General features: G+C 37.4%; 1 protein-coding gene across 1 annotated transcript; it reads left to right on the top strand.

The window, feature by feature from the left end:
- Window positions 1-1995: 1995 nt before the first annotated feature.
- Window positions 1996-18437, top strand: LOC145766489 (transketolase-like). The gene is made up of 14 exons (XM_082578214.1): window positions 1996-2166; window positions 2616-2733; window positions 3149-3262; window positions 3933-4030; window positions 4942-5025; window positions 6464-6571; window positions 6820-6947; window positions 7399-7598; window positions 8596-8760; window positions 9298-9454; window positions 10238-10452; window positions 11920-12010; window positions 14984-15154; window positions 17933-18437. Exons 1-14 carry the CDS (start codon window positions 2054-2056, stop codon window positions 18049-18051), a joined length of 1881 nt encoding a protein of 626 aa, XP_082434340.1. The 5' UTR covers window positions 1996-2053; the 3' UTR covers window positions 18052-18437.

The raw sequence follows: 18437 nt of genomic DNA, 5'->3' as shown, positions 1-18437 counted from the left end.
CATTGAAGAAAAGAACGAAAGAGTTAGTTGTAGTTATAAGTTTAATTTGTGATTCGAATTATGTTCTGTTCTTGAAAAAGTCAGTTGTGGTGACGAATTTAAGAATTTAATTTATGCTTTGAATTGAGTTATTCCTGGATAGATGGTTGCAACCTTTTAAGTTTATCTAAAGTTGCGATGTACTGATTTCTGCAATAAATTTATACGTGTACTCAGGCCCGGATTTATGGGGGGCAGAGGGTGCAGGTGCCCCGGGCCCCCCGACTTTTGAAGGGCCCCCCGACGTGGAAAAATGTAATTTTATGTTATTTTTTCTTTCAGCTTTTAAAGTTTCTGCACAATGCTGTGCAGTGCTGGATTATTGCTACTGTAGACGTAGAGGTGTTTTTTTTTGCACGGGGGGCCCCCGATCTAAAAGTGCCCCGGTCCCCCATCAGCTAAATCCGGCCCTGCGTGTACTCAAGAAGTATAGACATTGTTCTCGGTTCATTCCCGCTGCACTACCGCGCTCGGAATGTCGCTGTAGGATAATCATATGCAGCTAGGTATGGGCGGATAGTCTAAGTTCTACGGCGTCCGCTACAGTGGACACCACATCGTGGACTCACACGCCTTTTGGTCAGCTTCTAAAATAATGTATGCTTCACATCTTTTACTCTTTTCTTCAACCGAACTGCAGAAGTCACGCGCTAACCAACTGAGCTATCGGGGCAAACTTGAGCATTTGAGACACCAATAGGCTGTTATTTATCTTTGTGCCAGTTTGGAACCCCCGTTGCTACATTGTAAGTCTTTCCAAATCAACCAGTATAGGCGCGGTGGGATGGCGCAACGGATAAGGCGTTGGCTTTCCAATTATGCAATCCTGGTTCGACTCCCGGCTTCAGCTGGTTGTTGAAAAACACCGCTCACCTCTACCCAGGGTGTAATAAATTGGGTGGGCGTAGTTGCTGAAGTAAAGGCGGCCGAGAGAAAGGAACTGGCCACCCTACTCTCCTTAGTGCCGAAGGCTTAGTATAATGAAAACCTTATCTTCTCATTCCCCAAAGCTCAGTACCTGAGTATGGGACCTTTACCTTTACTGGTATTACAGTAAATGATTTTTGCAGCAGTAATCCACTTCTTGGTTCAACAATAAAACATAAACCTGTTCATATGTTTATTTAGTTTGATTTTAGCATAGATGACTTACTATTATTAAGTCATTTATGATTTTAATGCCGCTCAAGTCCGCTTTCCCGCAATGCAGGATAAAGATATGAAAAACAAAACAAACAAACAAGCCCTTCCATAGTGTTTGTGAGAAAGTTTTGCATACGCAAGGTAGCGCTAGAGTTTCATTCACACAACTCAATCATGCGTGCAACAAAACAAAATAGCCTAATGATTTGGCAGCTTTCAAAACAGTTGTAAAGTACAGTATCGATAACACCCGTACGTTGAAAAGAAATTACATGTAACTATTAACTCTTATGGCTTATAAAACTTTATCAGAATTTTCTCAATGACCTCTGCTGAAAGAGAGCATTTTCACAATGTGATATGATTATCTGATGGTGAAAACTCTCAGTGTACAAAAATGTATTTGATTCAATTTTTACAAAAATTGAACTGACTGGGTTTTTCCAGAAAAGCAGTTATAAAGCAATTAGTTCAGTATATTCTCTATCCAGCAGCTCAGCGAAAACATCAGCTATGGCCATGACAAACTAATAAACAATTGCTACTGAATGAAAAGGAGACAGCGAAAATACTAAGGGTTATTATGTCAGGCACCACTTTTAATAGACCCAAGTAAAAAAAAAAAATGAAAAAACAGGGACAACGCATTAAACAAAATGAATTGGTGTTAACAATAGAATCCAAGAGATTTGTGAAATTGCAGTTTCTTATATTGACTTAACTGTTTAAAAGTCTGTCTTCACATATCAAAAATATTACATTCATTATCGTAAATGCTTGGCATTTCTAACTTTGCATGTCATATTAGTGCAGATAAACAGTGTCTTAGTTTATACTTGATTACAATATTAGCTAATTTTATAGTTCAATCATGGCCAGCAACAAATATCATGAAATGGATGACAGCACAGTCCATGCCTTATATAATCATGCTAATCGCATTCGGATCAACAGCATTCTATCAACTTCAAAGTGCAATTCTGGGTGAGTAAAAAATATATCTACTAATTTCTCTAACTAGTTTAATTACAAAGATTTCTTATTTAATGTATATTCTGCTGTCTAGCTCACAGTTAAATTTATTGTGTAAATAGTGAGTCATTTTAGTTTTGCTAAGTTTCATTTTTTTAATACCGTATATTGTACGATGTTAAATTCTCTCTCAACCAATCTAATTGATTACGGTATATATATCATGGGCTTCAGTTAACGTACATGTAGTTTTGGAGTGAGGGGAACTTTTGTCATGAATTATTTACCAATTCATATGAACACAAGTCCCAAGCCCAAGGCAACCATGGTGTCCAATCCACAAGTTTAAGGAAGGAAGATAACATACTTGGCTAAATCACTGTGCAAGTGTGCATAGTAATACGGTATTTGTACTGAATGCGTTTTTCATGCTGTACTTTTATATATACATGAAATTATAGTCATCCGACCTCCTCATCAAGTTGTGCTGAGATACTGTCTGTACTGTTCTTCCGAGTGATGAAATACAAGGTTGATCTGCCGCGGGATATCAGTGCCGACCGATTTGTCATGTCCAAGGTGAAAAACTAATGCAACATTGAGTTTTACGTTTGGCAACATAATTGTTTCAGCTACACTTGTAAAATGTTTACGTTAGTTTTTAATTCAGTGAAGTTGTATTTAAAGTTGTTTTGTTATGTTCGAATCCACTGATGTGACTAAGTTCTACTGTTATCAAGGTAATTTATGTTTTCTTAAAGCATGAGCTTTCATGCTGTTGCACAACGAAAACATTCTACTATATTTCTATGACAAAACTCTCAAACTGAAGATAGCTGGTCCACTGTGAATGATTATTGCAACTTAACTTTAAATTCTTTGCAATTATATTTTGCCAAACTACACTTTGAAAAAGCATCAACTTCACATTAATGTGTAATTTTTTACAATGTAAAACTGTTATTTGTTATGCAAAAGCTTTCGTCTCTTTCAGGGGCATGCTTGTCCGGCTTTATATGCCGCTTGGGTAGAAACTGGTCACATGACAAAGGAGCAACTGATGACCTTGCGACAAATTGACAGCATCTATGAAGGCCATCCTACCCCAGTGAGTATCGGACTTGGTTTTAAACAACATTTTGTCGAGAGCTAGTGTTTTTAAGTAGAGCAGTTATTTCATGTATGTTCTACTTTAATGCATTGCTGAAGCACTTGTGTGGCACTGAACGTTTCACATTTCAATGCTTTATAAGCAAGGCTTATTTTTGACTTTAGAATGAATTTGGCTGAACGTTTTTAGTTTGATGTACAGGGGTTGGTCAAAATACTGCAGTGAAGGCAATTTACATGTTTCGAGAAATTGCCATACATACACCTTTGGAAGGTAGCACTGCTATAAAATCATTTAAATACTTCGAAAATATGTACTTGTACGTCGCAATGAAAGAGATTGAAGTCACTTTTGTGACAAACACACCAGTAGTCTAATTACGTAGTCATTTTTCATTGCAATTTTGCAATGCTTTGACCCAATTTTGAATTGATAAACTTTCCTGAAAGTCACATACAACCGAATATTTAGAACTGTTCAAAAACTTACAGATTAGCAGGAAATTACCTATGTTGTGAGTAAATTTGTAAAAGGCAAATTTCGGCCTATAAATCTTGTTAGTATAGAATCAGTGCACAGTAGTAATGTTGGATAACAACGTGAGGAAACCGTGAAGTGATTTCTAAGTCCATTACAAATTTCATTTTTTGTTGATATTTTTTTACAGAAAATAGATTTCATTGATGTGGCTACCGGCTCGTTAGGCCAAGGGATCAGCATGGCTGTTGGAATGGCATATGCAGGAAAATACATTGACAAAGCCAAGTAAGCATTTCAATGTTTTTTCCAGCGAGCGCATCCGATCTTTAATGTAAAAGTAGTTGTTTTGCAAGCTTCATGCAGACTTTTTTTTAGCACAGGTAGCGAGCTGCAACGTCTGACACCGTTGAAACTTTTGAAAAGTCACTTTCGCTAACTGGTTATCCGGAAAGCAGAACATGTTGTTGCTTACGGAACACTCCCTGAATTTGTATATTTCTTCGCTGCACAACATGGTTGCTAAATAACACAACTTATATAAATATGCTATTTCTCAAAAGCAAAATTACTATTAGTGAGAAAACAAGATGGGCTTAACATGGGCTCCATTAAATGCCCTGGTGTAAATTAGCTAGCAGATCTTGTATCTCTGGCTGACAATATATCCTTTTTGCGGAAGCTGATTAATTGTATTGGTGTGTAGTTTACCAAACTATGAAGCCAGGAAATCATGCTTAGATGTGCGGTCTAAACAATTTCTCACACATCACAATGCTTGTAGAACACCTTCTTAGAGATGCTTTACATTACATTTAAAGCCTTGACGAAATATGAAAATGCAATCATGTTTTTTGAAACTTGTGTTTGCATCTTGTTGTCTAATTTTCAGGCAGCCACTTAAAACTTGAATTCGGAGATAAATTCAAACTCTTTACGATGTTTGATGTTTGTTAAAACGCTGAAGCTAGAAAGCGCAAACGAAGTTTCCAGTCACTGTGGGCGCTTTATAGTTTTCGACATAGTGGACCAATGTAGGCAAATAATAGTCATTGAAGGCTTGCCTTACTTTTATGTACCTCAACCACTTCCTTGGAAACCCGCTGTATTGATTTTATCATTCACAAATAATTTGACGTATTTTCGTGCCAGACTTGTAACTTGATGCTCTTTGTTTCATTAATTTTGACTTTTTTTAGATATCGAGTTTTCTGTTTGATGGGAGATGGCGAAATGGCCGAAGGTGGAGTCTGGGAAGCTATGGCGTTTTCCAGCTACTATAAGTAAGTGCAAGAAACTTTATATCAATGCTGTAGAAACGCATTTTATCAAGTCCCTCATTCTTACATTTATTCAACGTCTGCAGATGTTGAATCAATGCAAAAATAACGGATTTTGCTGCCTGGTTATGTGATATTTCGAGCAATTAATCCCAGGCGGTATAAGAAATTTATCTCTTGATTCATGTTTCTCACACCACGTCAATCCTTATTTGCACAACGATTGCGTTTTTCGAAAGTAATTAGCCTAATCTATTCTGCTCTACATAACTTACATTATTCCTTTCAAAGACGCTTACCCACCGTGTGCGTAGTGAGGAAATACAAAAAGAAGTTCCCATAAGCCCGTGCATAGATTTCGTCACATTTTCTCTTTTTTATCGTTTTTCAAAAACATCAATACACGGTGTTTTAATGCATTTTCTTAATCCAAGTTACTCGCATGAACTCCGTCTCACATTTTCAAACAAGCAACTCATTGCAGGCATCCTGTGTTGGACAAAAACGTGCTCTTGTTCATCACTCTCTTCGATTCTTGTATTTAAACATAAAAGAATGAAAATTTTTTGTATGTTTTCGAAAATAGAACACTGCAATGTTGATTCCATGGTTTTGAAGTCATCTTCAAATTCGGTGTAACGTGTATTTCATGTTTTGACGTCGATTACGTAGCAACATCAAAATCTTTATGTTAGGATCGAACAATAAAGCTTTCTAAGTCGAAATCCACTACCTACTGTGACCGTGTACCAATGATAATTCGAGAAATGGGTGGCTGGGATTGAAAAATAAACCTCTTAAAAAAATATTACATGCAGCAGCGTACATTAGGATATGTATGGTTGTGATGCCATAAAGCCTTCCAAGACAAATGGGCTGCATGGATATTTTATATTACTTCCTGACATTGTAATTTGAGAGATTAATGCTCTTCGGTTCAGTGGAGCTTATCGTAAAATAAGAAACACACAATCTAGTTATTTGCAGTCTTTGGGGATGAATTCAATTCTTGTTAAATAGCTCCCTCGAATCACACTCTAACTATATGTTAGGCTCAAATGAAGATTTACATCTTGTATTTATTTTGCCTAATGGTTGTTATGGTATTACGTCCTCCGTTACCATTTGCACAAAAGGTTGTAAATTTACCGTAAATTAAAAAAACACAATTCAGTTATTTGCAGTCTATAGGGATGAATAGATTTCTTCTTAAATAACTCCCTCGAATCAAACTCTAACTATATATCAGGCCCAAATGAAGATTTAAATCTTGCATTTATTTTGCCTAACGGTTGTATAGTTTTACATCCTGCGTTACCATTTGCAGAAAAGACTGAGTTCAAGAGCTATTTTACTGTATTTAATTCCTGGCGTTAGGGATTATTTACTTTTAACGTTTTACCTTTATGTTCTAACAATAACAACAAACCTCCATCCCTAGGTTGAATAACTTGGTCATGATCATTGACGTCAATCGGCTTGGCCAATCAGAAGCGACCGCTCTTGGGCACGACATAGAAGCATACAAGCGCCGCGCCAGTGCTTTTGGGTGAGTTTTCCGCCTGCATTTCTCAATTCAGTGATTCTTGGTGTAAATTCCCTGGTTGCCTTTATCATTATTCCAAAAGCATAGCAGCGACTTTATATTTACAGCAAAGTTTTGAAAAAAGTCCTTTTTGGTTACTTTGTTGACAATCGAAATTCTCAATGACACAGCAAAAAAATACTATCGTATCTTTCAATTTTAAGACGCTGTTTAAACGTAAATCTATGGCAATCTGACCACGTATGTACCAGGTGGAACACGGTAGATGTTGACGGCCATGATGTCAAGGAGCTGGCTGAGAATTTTTACAAAGCCGAAGGAGTCACGGACCAACCCACCTGCATCGTTGCCAAAACGCTCAAAGGAAAGAATATGCTCGGTAGGTCATTGCATTTTTTACATACGTGCCACCCAGACAGCAAAATCCGCCATTTTTACATTGATTCAACGTCTGCACAACTGATTTTGCTGCCTGTGACACTGCATGCGCTTCTCTCGTGATGCGCTTCAGCGCTGCATGATAGAAGCCTACTACCCTCCCAGTGACCTTCGGTGTACTGTTTGTGGTTTACAGTCATCGACAACACGGTTGCAAGTTTTTTTTTTTTTTTTTTTTATCATACTAAGCCCAGGTTTTTGTTTAGAAACTAAAATGTAGATAATGTTAAAAAAGGTAGATATTACTAATCGGGGACACTCCAATGACTTTGTCTGTTTGTTGATGTTGTGAAAATTTTGGTTTTGAAATCTACAGTAGAAGATGAGTAGAAGTGCAACGTTTCTAAATATCCCCCTATATAGTCCCATAACAACTCTGCTTCAATCAACAGGCCAAGAAAATCTGCATGGCTTCCACGGCAAGCCGGTGGCTGCTGCAGACAAAGAAAAAATCTTAGCAGAGCTTGAAAAATTAGTGGCTGAGCCGTCAACGGTCACCTTGACACCCCCTCAGCCCGCGGACGATTGCAAACCTACTGATATCAAGAATATCAAACTGTCGGAACCACCAAATTATAAACTCGGCGACAAGGTATGTAGTATGCGTGTGAGACTTTGTTTTAATTTTATGTCAAGATGATGTTTATCTGTTATGTTAAGAAATTACTTTTTTGCGCGACAATTGCCAAGCATCATTTGCTTTGCAGAACAGGAAGCGTCATCTCTACTTAAGTGTCGTGTTGCACTCACATCCATGAGGTTGCTGTAGTTTTTACATTACAGAAGTAGCTACTGTATAAGCTATTCATTCTCTTAATGCTAAGATTTTTCCGTTGATCAAGGGATGATTTCGTTATTTATTCTTTGTGATTTTTTTCCTGACAATTCGCATTTGATAATTAATTAATTATGCTTGGACTACGTGCTTAATTTGAAACTGGTAACAACTCTACTTGGTTGAGACGTTTTATATCTAAACGTTTGACTATTTTTTTTTGAGCTGATAAAAGAAACAAATGTCGGGTGTATTCTTAGATAAGAGGTTTTGTAAACGTTTGGTTTGGTTGGTAGGGCTATCGGTCATAGCATTTTTGATAATATATTGCGCTTTTTCTAACAACTGTCGTCGGGATGATATGAAAGTGAAAGTAGTTGGTCACTTCCTTTGTGTGGACCTTTACAAGAATCGCATCATCTATTACTAGAACCCTAAAAGACTTATGAAAAAAGCGATTACTGTAGTTGCTTAAGCAGTGTGGATCAAGCTCCGTAAAAAGCACAGAGCCCATAATTCATGGTCCTGTTCATTTTTAAACAACTGTGCCATGCTGTTCTCATCAGTTCAAAATGAATATGAGAACTGAAGAAGAAAAGCGCATAATTTTTAACCTAGACAGCTACAATCATCTGCCGAAGTTGAATTTATGTAAAAATGACTGATTTTGCTGTCTGGGGATAAGGTAACTCAGCAGAGATTATCACCCAATGACCAGCATATAAGACTCTTTATTACATAAGTTCAACGTTGATAAAAGTTGAATTAATGCAAAAAAAGAAAAAGTGTTTTCTTAAAAATCAACCGACTGCAGCTAGCGACAAGAGCCGGCTATGGCAAAGCACTGATCAAGATTGGAGAAAGCTGCGATCGTGTCTACTCCCTGGATGGAGACATGAAGAATTCAACATACGCTCAAGAGTATAAGAAAAAGTTTCCCGATCGGTTTGTGGAATGTTTTATCGCTGAACAGAACATGGTAAGACTTTCAATATTCCGTCACCACCAAATAAATCTTATTGAGTTGCTACCCCAGTTCTGCAACATTGATTTTTTAGTTTATTTTGGACGCTTTTGACAGTGGCATAGCTAAGGGGTGGAGCCCGCCCCTCAGGACAGTAGCAGGCGACACGAGATTGATCGTTTTAAAATTTTCCAAATTCCTGATCCAGCATCATGCTTTACGGCTTTCACATGTCATTAAAGGTCGCAAAGTTATTTTCCCTTGGCGCTATATCATGGCTCTGGAAACCCAAGCTATGGTATCGGTCTATGTTGGTCTGAACAACTGTTTGTACTGGAATTTAGCTGAAGAAAGATTGCAAGAATTTGTTGACAAATTTACAAAAACAATTGTACATGCTCGAAAATATATTGTAGATAAGGATTTAAAATTATGAATTGAAAAAATAATCATATTTTCTTCAAAGGAGAGTGTTGGATTATATCAAAAATGAGTGTAAACCTAGCAGAAACAACCAGCAGACGTTTTTCAAATGTAAATGTTTCTTGACAGGTTGGCGTTGCCATGGGGATGGCTTGCAGAGACAGGACCGTATCGTTTGTGAGCACGTTTGCCGCTTTCCTATGCAGAGCCTACGACCATATCCGAATGGGAGCCGTCTCACACACCAACTGCAACTTTTTCGGTTCACATTGTGGAATTTCGATCGGTAAGCCTTGTGAAAGTGACGTTTAAGTTGAAAGTGACATATGCGTTTGTATTGTTTGTAATTGCATTTGTATTTGTTTGTAATCTACGTATGTAGTTAGTTTGGAGAGTAACCTACAAGCCAATCGTGGAAGTGAGTGTCTCATTCAAGGTGTATGTGTTGTGGTGAATCGCAGATGGTACATTTTTGGAGACAAATAGGATATTGGATTGCAAAGCTATGGTCCAGTATCTTCATAAAAATAGTAAAATCTGAAAGACCACAAACTTATCCGAAAACATTTGGATTAGAGCATGGTTGGAAACAATAAATTGGTGCATGATTATTGCACAAGGAGAAATTGTAGAATTTAAAAACGCACCACCATACGCCTTATCTGGGCTTTCTTTTTCTGTGCTTCAGTCGCTTCAACCACTTTTGTACTTTATTTGTTCTTTTCGATTGAAAATCGTAAGATTCTAAGACATAATTACGTAATCTTAACTACGTAATCGTAAGTGAGATAATGTGTTAAATCGAAATGTTTTTCTTGCATTGTATGTCAAAGCTTATCGCCCATGCGAAGTTATATGAGTGTTGCCAGTTATCTTACCAACTATGGTATCTTTACATTATTCAAATGTTTAGCATCGACTTAGGAGCGTTCAATCAACAACTTAAAATGAACAAAAATTCTTAATATTTCGTACCAGCTGCGTCTATTTTGTTAACGTGAATATTACGTTGCAAACAATCGTTTTAACGTATTGAACGTCAGAAAACCATCTTTTTACCAACATTCAGGGGCGGACGGACCGTCGCAAATGGCACTGGAGGACTTAGCCATGTTCCGAGCTATCCAGGGATCAACAGTGTTTTATCCTTCCGATGCCCTATCCGTTGAAAGAGCTGTAGAACTAGCAGCCAACACTAAGGGGATCTGCTACATCAGAGGCGCCCGGGCGGCTACTCCTATCGTTTATGAAAACGATTTTGCATTGAAGATTGGCGTCGCAAATGTAAGATTTTGTTTTAAATGGATTTTGTTCAGAATTAAACTTATGTTGTATATTGAACAAGCCACGCTCATCAAGACTAATTTCACTCGTATATTAGTTGCAAATATGATATTTCGTTTATGATATTTTTTGATCTTATTGCATATAAAGTGGTTTGTGATTAAATTCATCAAAAGCTGCACAACCGTGGTTGCAGATCAATACGATTTTAATTTAAAAATTACATGCAAAGGCACATTGACAGATTTTTTCTTAGTAGCGACGCTTGCTATCCTTTTGAATTCACATTTTTCTAATTTGAGTAGCATTATTTTGCTAATTTCTCAAGTTACATTGCTCCCAATACTTCGTTCCTCGCACGATTATTTCGTTTGGCAAACACAATTTCGTTTGGCAAACACAGGATAAAAACAGCTTTTCCATCAGTTCAAGATATGCTTCATGCAATAGTTGTTTGCTCAATATTATGTTAGCCATTGTTTTTCTCCGCTCGATGCAATCAGTCATTTTCTGTTCTAAAGTAGAAGAGACTTCTTGATGTTTAAGTAAATTAAACTGCAATTGAAATCACGATTTTATGCACGGTTTTCCACGAACTAAACATAGACGGGTTTCTGCGTAGTCAAATCAATAATATTTTAACAACGGCTACAGTTTCATAGATGCGAGTGCTCAAATTTGTGATAAGTTGAATTGTATTGTGTTGACAGTGTTGGCATTTATTCTTATCAGAAATCAGATGTTGGCATTATCAACGTATTGAAAGCCGCGGGATACATTTCCTCGTTTCACAATCTAGGTGGCAAGCCTATGATCTTTGCTTTTTCATTAGCTAAAACGCTTTTGCTGGCAAGGACGATTCCCAAACTTGTGCGTTTAGAATGACTTGTTTCGTTTTTCGTAGGGATTTTAAATCACAGGGATGCGAAACTACATCCGCTTTTGGCTTATCCTCAACACTAGAAGAGTTACGTTTTTATTCTGATTTGCTAAATAATGTTCTCTTTAGGGGTTATATAAGAGGACTGAAGTTGGTTATAAAGTAATTTAAGGGTTTTTGTTGAAAGCCAGCTAGCAGCGAGGTGTAAAAAAATGGCAATTGACCCTTTTAGTGTTGCCGGAAAAGCGGAGCTGCGCGTTATGTAATCTACCTAGTTTTTCGTAGCGTAAGTCGCTCGTAAAGTTCTTTTTTGTTTGTCATAAAACCAAAATTTTACATTGACTTGGAGGAATACATTGTTTATCATGTTCCACATTCAAAGATTTCATGTACTTTTTCCAGACCTTAGAGTTGGTGACGGACTGACTTGAAACGGACTGACCTGTCAAACAGATTAATTTGAAAAAGCTGACTGTAAAAATTTCCTCTATTCATTTGTCCAGAAATCGTTAAGAGGCAAAGACTGTGCAATGCGCAATGTGCAGGGCCTCAACACCCACATTGGTTTGAACTAAGGTATGTTTCAGGTTATCCGCCGATCTGACAGCGACAAGGTAACCGTAGTGGCTGGAGGCATCACTCTGGCGGAAGCGCTGAAGGCCTACGACTCCCTTAAAGGTGAGCAACCAGTCAGTGACTCAACTTTTTCTTTTTTCAACCTCAAAAAAAAATTCATTCAACCATTTTGTGGGTATGTTTGGATATTTACAAACGCATTCAAAAAAAATATATTTTTTGGTTTCGACTGTTGTCATAGCTTTATATTCGAATCTTCTTTTAGGTTTTAAGCTGGTTGTTAAGTTTTGAAATGAGTTCTGCAAACGCCATCTGCTGCGTCCACACAAATAGACCTCCATATTTCACCCAGCCGCCCCACAGTTATATGTCGAACGGATATGACGTCAGGCTATGAAACGCACGACTTCTCCACGGCGTGACAGTTTTCCATTTTAGCACTCATAGAATATCGTGATCTAACACGTCTTGATTGTAATTTCCCAGCGGAAAACAAGCCGGCTTTTGTTGTGGGTAGTAAGCATCTCGCCTACTGGCGCATCACATCCATGCTCTGAGCCTGCAACGATTTCCGATCTGTCGGTAGAAGAAACTAGGCCATTGTTGAAGCAGGCTTTGTAATGTTGTGAAAGTTGGTGGCAAGTTTTGTGGAGGCTGCGTTGTGAAAGATAACGTTAGGTTTTCGTTACTTCACTTAACTGTTAACAACCCCAATCCGACGAAAAGGTGTAAAATTATGTCTTCCTTAAAGTACAGTAAAATTCATCAGCTTTACATTAAGTTAATGTCACTCGCCGTTGGAACTCTATAAACTAAGGTGATATTTGCTTAGGTGTGACTTGGTTGATTTTGGCGGTAGTTGTTCAAACAAAACTCATTTTACTTCCTAACTTCCGATAAATTTGTTCTGTGTGTTTTTGTAATAAACTTTTATCAACGATTGTGATTTTATTAAGTCAGTGACCTAGACTTCTTAAAATTTGTTGACTCATCGCTGAAGAAACTCGTGCCCTCTTCCATGACAGTGCGAAAATGTTGTTTGGCCACGATAATTATTTACTAATTCTTATTCATTAATTTTTCATGTTTAGGATGTCAAGTTAAAGATATCTATTGATGTCAATTTTATTTCCTGAACTCTTGTTCAGAAATCTTTTGTAACTGCTACTGCCGAGACTTCGTGAAAATTGACGCTGAAAGATTTAGTTTCTTTGTATTGGTTGGTAATCAAAGATACTTAATCAGAGACTTTTCAAATATCATAAGCTACGACCCCCTTCTGGAGTTGGAAAAACCACCGTTACGTTGTAAAGATTGTCGTTATGGATTTTTTAAAATATTTTTCATTAATGATTGATTTCAAGGACTCCTCTTTACACAGTCTTTCATCTTCCACTACCTGGACATTACATCACAAAGTGGTAGCAAATGTTTCTTTCCCACTTCCTTTTTTTGCAGTTACTCCCTACCATAAAATTCTCTCAAAGTTTCCTGACCTTACACGCCCTCCAAACAAAAATAATCTTGTAAAACATAACATTGAGCACTCAATTGTCACACAGGGCTATCCTTGTTCAGCTACGTTTTTGTGCATTTTTTGTTGTTGTTTTTGAAACAACACATGTCTGCAATTTCTTAAATGAAGAGGTTTGTTGTAGGATTTTGATTGACTATAAACCACACTCACAAAAAAAAAATGTTTTCATTGTGTTGTATATAACCTTTTCATGCATCTTACACATTTGTTAAATTTCTGGCAGACACCCACTCTTGTCATTACAATACTCACTACAACACTACTTAATGTTTGTCATTACCGCCCTCTTGTGTGTTTGTGCATTTCGATCCATACATATTACCTGTTCAGTCAACCTTTACCCCACTGGCAGCCTATTCTAAATTATGTTTGTCATTTGTAAAAGTTTTTACTTGCAATTGTATGTGTAGACTGTAGAGATGAGATAAACTCTTAATGTTTGTGCTAAGACCTCCGTAGTTATGCTTTTGGAAGATAATTGTGCTCAATAAAGGTTAACTTTTTACTCTGCCCAAAAATGTTGCCTGTTGTTACGCAAACTGCATTGAAAACATGGACATTTGACTCTGCAATCATCATCTCATTTTGTTTGACATGCTTCTGCAGCAGTTACCATAACTGTTCCAGTGTTCCTCATCTACACCAATTAGACGACGACGACGAACATTCCAGACCAAAAATCATGGACTGTTCAAGAAGTATTCGCTTTGCGAAACTTGTCGAGGAAGTTGCCCTTTCGTTCAACTTTTCCTCTGGGGGGAAGTCTGTGGCGATCCCCGCTACACAATAAAACAAAAAAGGAGTATATATTGTCTGGCAACACTTTTAAAACAAAATGACTGATTTGTTCCTGCCTCGTTTTTTTTTCTTTTTGCTATCGCTTTCTGGTTGTGCTGGTGCTCATATGTAGAGTGAATAATAATGTGTTGTCTGGAATTCTTATGGGAAAAAAAACAAAGCAAATGAAGCTGAACAATTACCAAAATTTGAAGTGAAGAAAAAGAAGAAAAGACAAAGTTTGAATTGTTATGTATTAATTGGGCAGAGTTAAAGTTAAGTTAAATTGTATTCTGTAACTATATTTGTAATTAATTAATTCTGTAATTGTATTCGTAATTAATTCATTAAACTTATTCCGTCATTTGTCATGTTTCCATAAAATAAGTTGAAAAATATAAGTCGGGAGCCCTTCTGGTGTCAGATAGCAATTAGGATTAACCCTCATACCTTAAAATCCCGCACTTTGTATTGGTTGGTAATCAAACATACTTAATCAGAGACTTTTCAAATATCATAAGCTACGACCCCCTTCTGGAGTTGGAAGAACCACCGTTACGTTGTAAAGATTGTCGTTATTCCTACCTCACAAAAACGTCTTGCAGAAGTGAAAAAGTTTTACCATAATATCAACACAATGCTGCGCAGAAAGTTGCGCAGTGACCATATCCGCCTCACAGATTGTAGCCTATCAGTGTGGTCAACTTCTGATGTGCATCTCTTTGGTTCGAAAGTCCAAATAACGAGATGTCCAATTTCAGGTGAAAACATCGGCATCACGGTAATCGATATCTTCACTGTCAAACCGGTAGACAAGGATACGATATTGAAGTGTGTGAAGGCTACCGGAGGGCGTCTCATCACAGTAGAGGACCACTACCCTGAAGGCGGGATTGGAGGGGCTGTAGCTGAAGCATTGTCGGAGGAAACAGGTACAGTACGAAACCTAGAACTAGTATTTCTGTCAAATTGTTTTTAAAGTTTAGCTTGATCTAACTGTACCTTGTTGCTTTATTTTTTAACCTGCCGTTTCCATCGACGTGCAGGTTATCTCATATTTTATCTACTTAATGTTTGAAGATCTCTTGAACAAAAAACGTTGTTTGTCTACTTGGTGGAGTGTCCTATTTTGCCACATTTTGAATATTGTTGCTGACAGTTTTACTGAATCTCGCTTTTTTACTGCCTAGTATTGTCGTAACATCGTATACCACCTAAGAGAGGCAATGAAGAATGAAAATGTTTAAAGAAAATTTTAGTTAGTTAGGCAAATCAGGCCGTATCTCTAGACCGCCATGGCAATTGTGGTTGGAACAAGCGCATTGAGTCCTATCAACGTGCCTCTTTTCATAAGCGTCTAGTCTAGTTAGCCTACGCTCAGGGCCCGATTAACCATGAGGCACACGAGGCACAGGCCTCAGGCCCCCTGGATTTGGGGGCCCCCAATTTTTTTTACCTTAGTACCGTAGGCGTCAATACTTTTATAGGTTTCAAGCAGTGCCGTGTCAAGGGGGCCCGGACCTCGGGCCCACCATCTCAGGGGCCACAAATAATACATTTTTGCGTTTCAGTAAAGTGTTTTTGAGTTGCTAAAGTTCACTGCAGGTACTTGTCCATTAAGAAGATGATTTAGGCCCTTATTATACTAAAACATCTCAAATTTGGGCCCTATTATACAAATTTGGGCCCTAACTACACTGAAACATCTCTAAAAACAAAGTTAAAATGGAATAACATTAGTAACATGATCTGCAGAAATGTATTTAACATATAACAGGTTTGATGCAATTGAATATATGAATTCAAAAAGGGCCCAATTGCCACAAAGTGTTTTTGGCACAACTGTTTTAATTATTTTGGTCATTTACTTTTGTCGTGAAACTTCGATAATGATTATATGCTTAAACATACTGGTAAGAAGCATCATACCTAAAAAGTTCACTCAGTGAGGATTCTGTGGAGAAACTACAAAGAAATTGAAGTGCAATTGTTGTAGTTGGGCCCATTTTAAAATCAATGGAAAAATTGATAGGGTATTTTTTATGTGTGTACCGGTATGTTTGAAATATTTGGCTGTTTTTTTAAAGTATCATTTAGAAGACATTGAAAGAAATCGGAAAGCACAAAAAGTGAAAAAAACAACTGGAGGGCCCTTTTTGAATTCATATAATCAATTTCTTTTCATTGAAAGAAATCGGAAAGCACAAAAAGTAAAAAAAAATGGGGTTGGGCCCTTTGTGAATTCACATATTCAATTTATTTTCACCAATAAAAGTGTTTTGTTTTAAAAAATTGTTAGGTGTAAGCAAAATAGCATTTCAGATAGTTTAATTATCATTTCATTTTAACATTTACAATACCGTAATTATAAATATCCTCGTGACTAGTGATGTTGCGAGCAGGAAAAACCTGTCCTGTACTTTTAGCAGAAACGTTCTTCTGTATTTAATTTTTCTGAATATATGCACATGAAATTGCTCTTATCTTCAAATACCTTATAAGCCTGGCATATCACATGTTGTACGGTACAAAACAAAAATCATTCTTAACACAAGGAAGCTGTTTATTCTTGCCACTAACCTAGGCTACCATACCCTAAAAACTTTAATTAGACTTGAATGCCTACATAAATTTATGAAAGCTTTGCCTTGGAATGAAATAATGTTGAATAAAAATAATTGAACACCTGATCCTCAAAACGCTTTACACTCCTTTTGTTTACAATTACTGTTAAGGCTACAATGTACAGGCTACAATGTTTTTACCTTGGTTGACAGAACAAGTAATGTTGCCAGATAAAAAATAAAAATGGAGAAAAACAATTGTTACCAGATGACCAAATCTGAATGGAAATTAATAATTTTTACAGTTTTGGTTTTGTCCTCAGATTTTATCTGCGCGGTACCGGGCGGCAAAGTTCAAACAGTCAAACTTTTGTACGATGGTATTACCGCGTCGTGACCGATAGCCTATGTTTGATATGTTCCATTGCCAGTATTTTTTTTATTAGAAATTGTTAACACTTTTGGCTTTCATTCCGAGCAAAGGTGTAGCTAAGAAATGATAAACCTGTGTTTGCGGTTACTTACACTTGTGTTGTTTTCTAAACTGGTGGGAAAGTCTATTGAAATGAACCACATTTCCATGTCGGTGCAGTGAAAATATACACAATATTATAGGTCTGCTCGACGGTAGAGAGCCCAAAATTATTCTGGCCCCGGGGCCCACAAAGGGTTTAACACAGCACTGGTTTCAAGGATCCATTAATAAACTCTGCTAGTTCAAATTCAAATGTAGCCTATATTTTGCTAGTGTTTCCAGTATGAAATTGAAATGAGCTCAATTTCCAATCTGTTAGAGAGATTCTTCATCCAATAATTTTTGTAACAAGTATAAGAGTGTTCATACTGTTAGAAAGTTGTAGGTAAATTGGCTAAATTAATATTTATGAAGTTATAGTTTTGCTTGAACTATTTGTTAGCCCATATTTCATCATTCGCAGAGACTACATGGTATTGCATTGAAAGCGATTGCCAACAGGGGCCCCTAAACTTAGCTGTGCCTCGGGCCCCCATGAGCCTTAATCAGGCCCTGCCTACGCTGTTCAATGAGTGGCGGAGAAGCGTTGTTTTTGAATGGACATTAAACACCTGCCACTATGTACATGGGGGGTGCTTCATCAAGCTTTTATTGCTTGGCTTCGTTTGCAGGTATTGTCCACAAACGATTGGCGGTCAACGGGATGCCATACAGTGGAGCCCCAGACGAACTCCTGGCAGCTTTCAACATCGACTCGACTGCCATCGTTAGAGCGGTCAAAGCCATGTGATGCCGCTGCTTGTAAAAAAGAGATTGATGAAAAGTTCGTTCCAATCATGAGGAAATGAAATCGTTTATAATTTATCCAGCAGTTCGTAACTTGATTGACATTTGGTTCGAGGTGACGAAGACTTACACCCTAGACAGCAAAATCTGCCCTTTTCACATTGATTCAAAGTCTTTAGATGTTAAATCAATGTGAAAACGACAGATTTAGCTTGCTGCAGTTTACCACTCAGTTCTATATGCACGGTATAGCGTCGTTTTTGTAAATGTCTCGCATTGCCCGATTTTTTTTTTTGTTACTTTGAACCGATGCGTTTTGATTGTTATTGTTTCTCTTACTGACTGTGCTTTTGACTGATCACAGAGGCAATAATAAACATACTCAAGAGA

The sequence above is a fragment of the Aplidium turbinatum genome, chromosome 3 (genome assembly GCF_918807975.1).
Source record: "Aplidium turbinatum chromosome 3, kaAplTurb1.1, whole genome shotgun sequence".
NCBI classification, from domain to species: Eukaryota; Metazoa; Chordata; class Ascidiacea; order Aplousobranchia; family Polyclinidae; genus Aplidium; species Aplidium turbinatum.
Note: the sequence above shows the minus strand (reverse complement) of the source record. Positions and strands in the feature narration are given on the sequence as shown.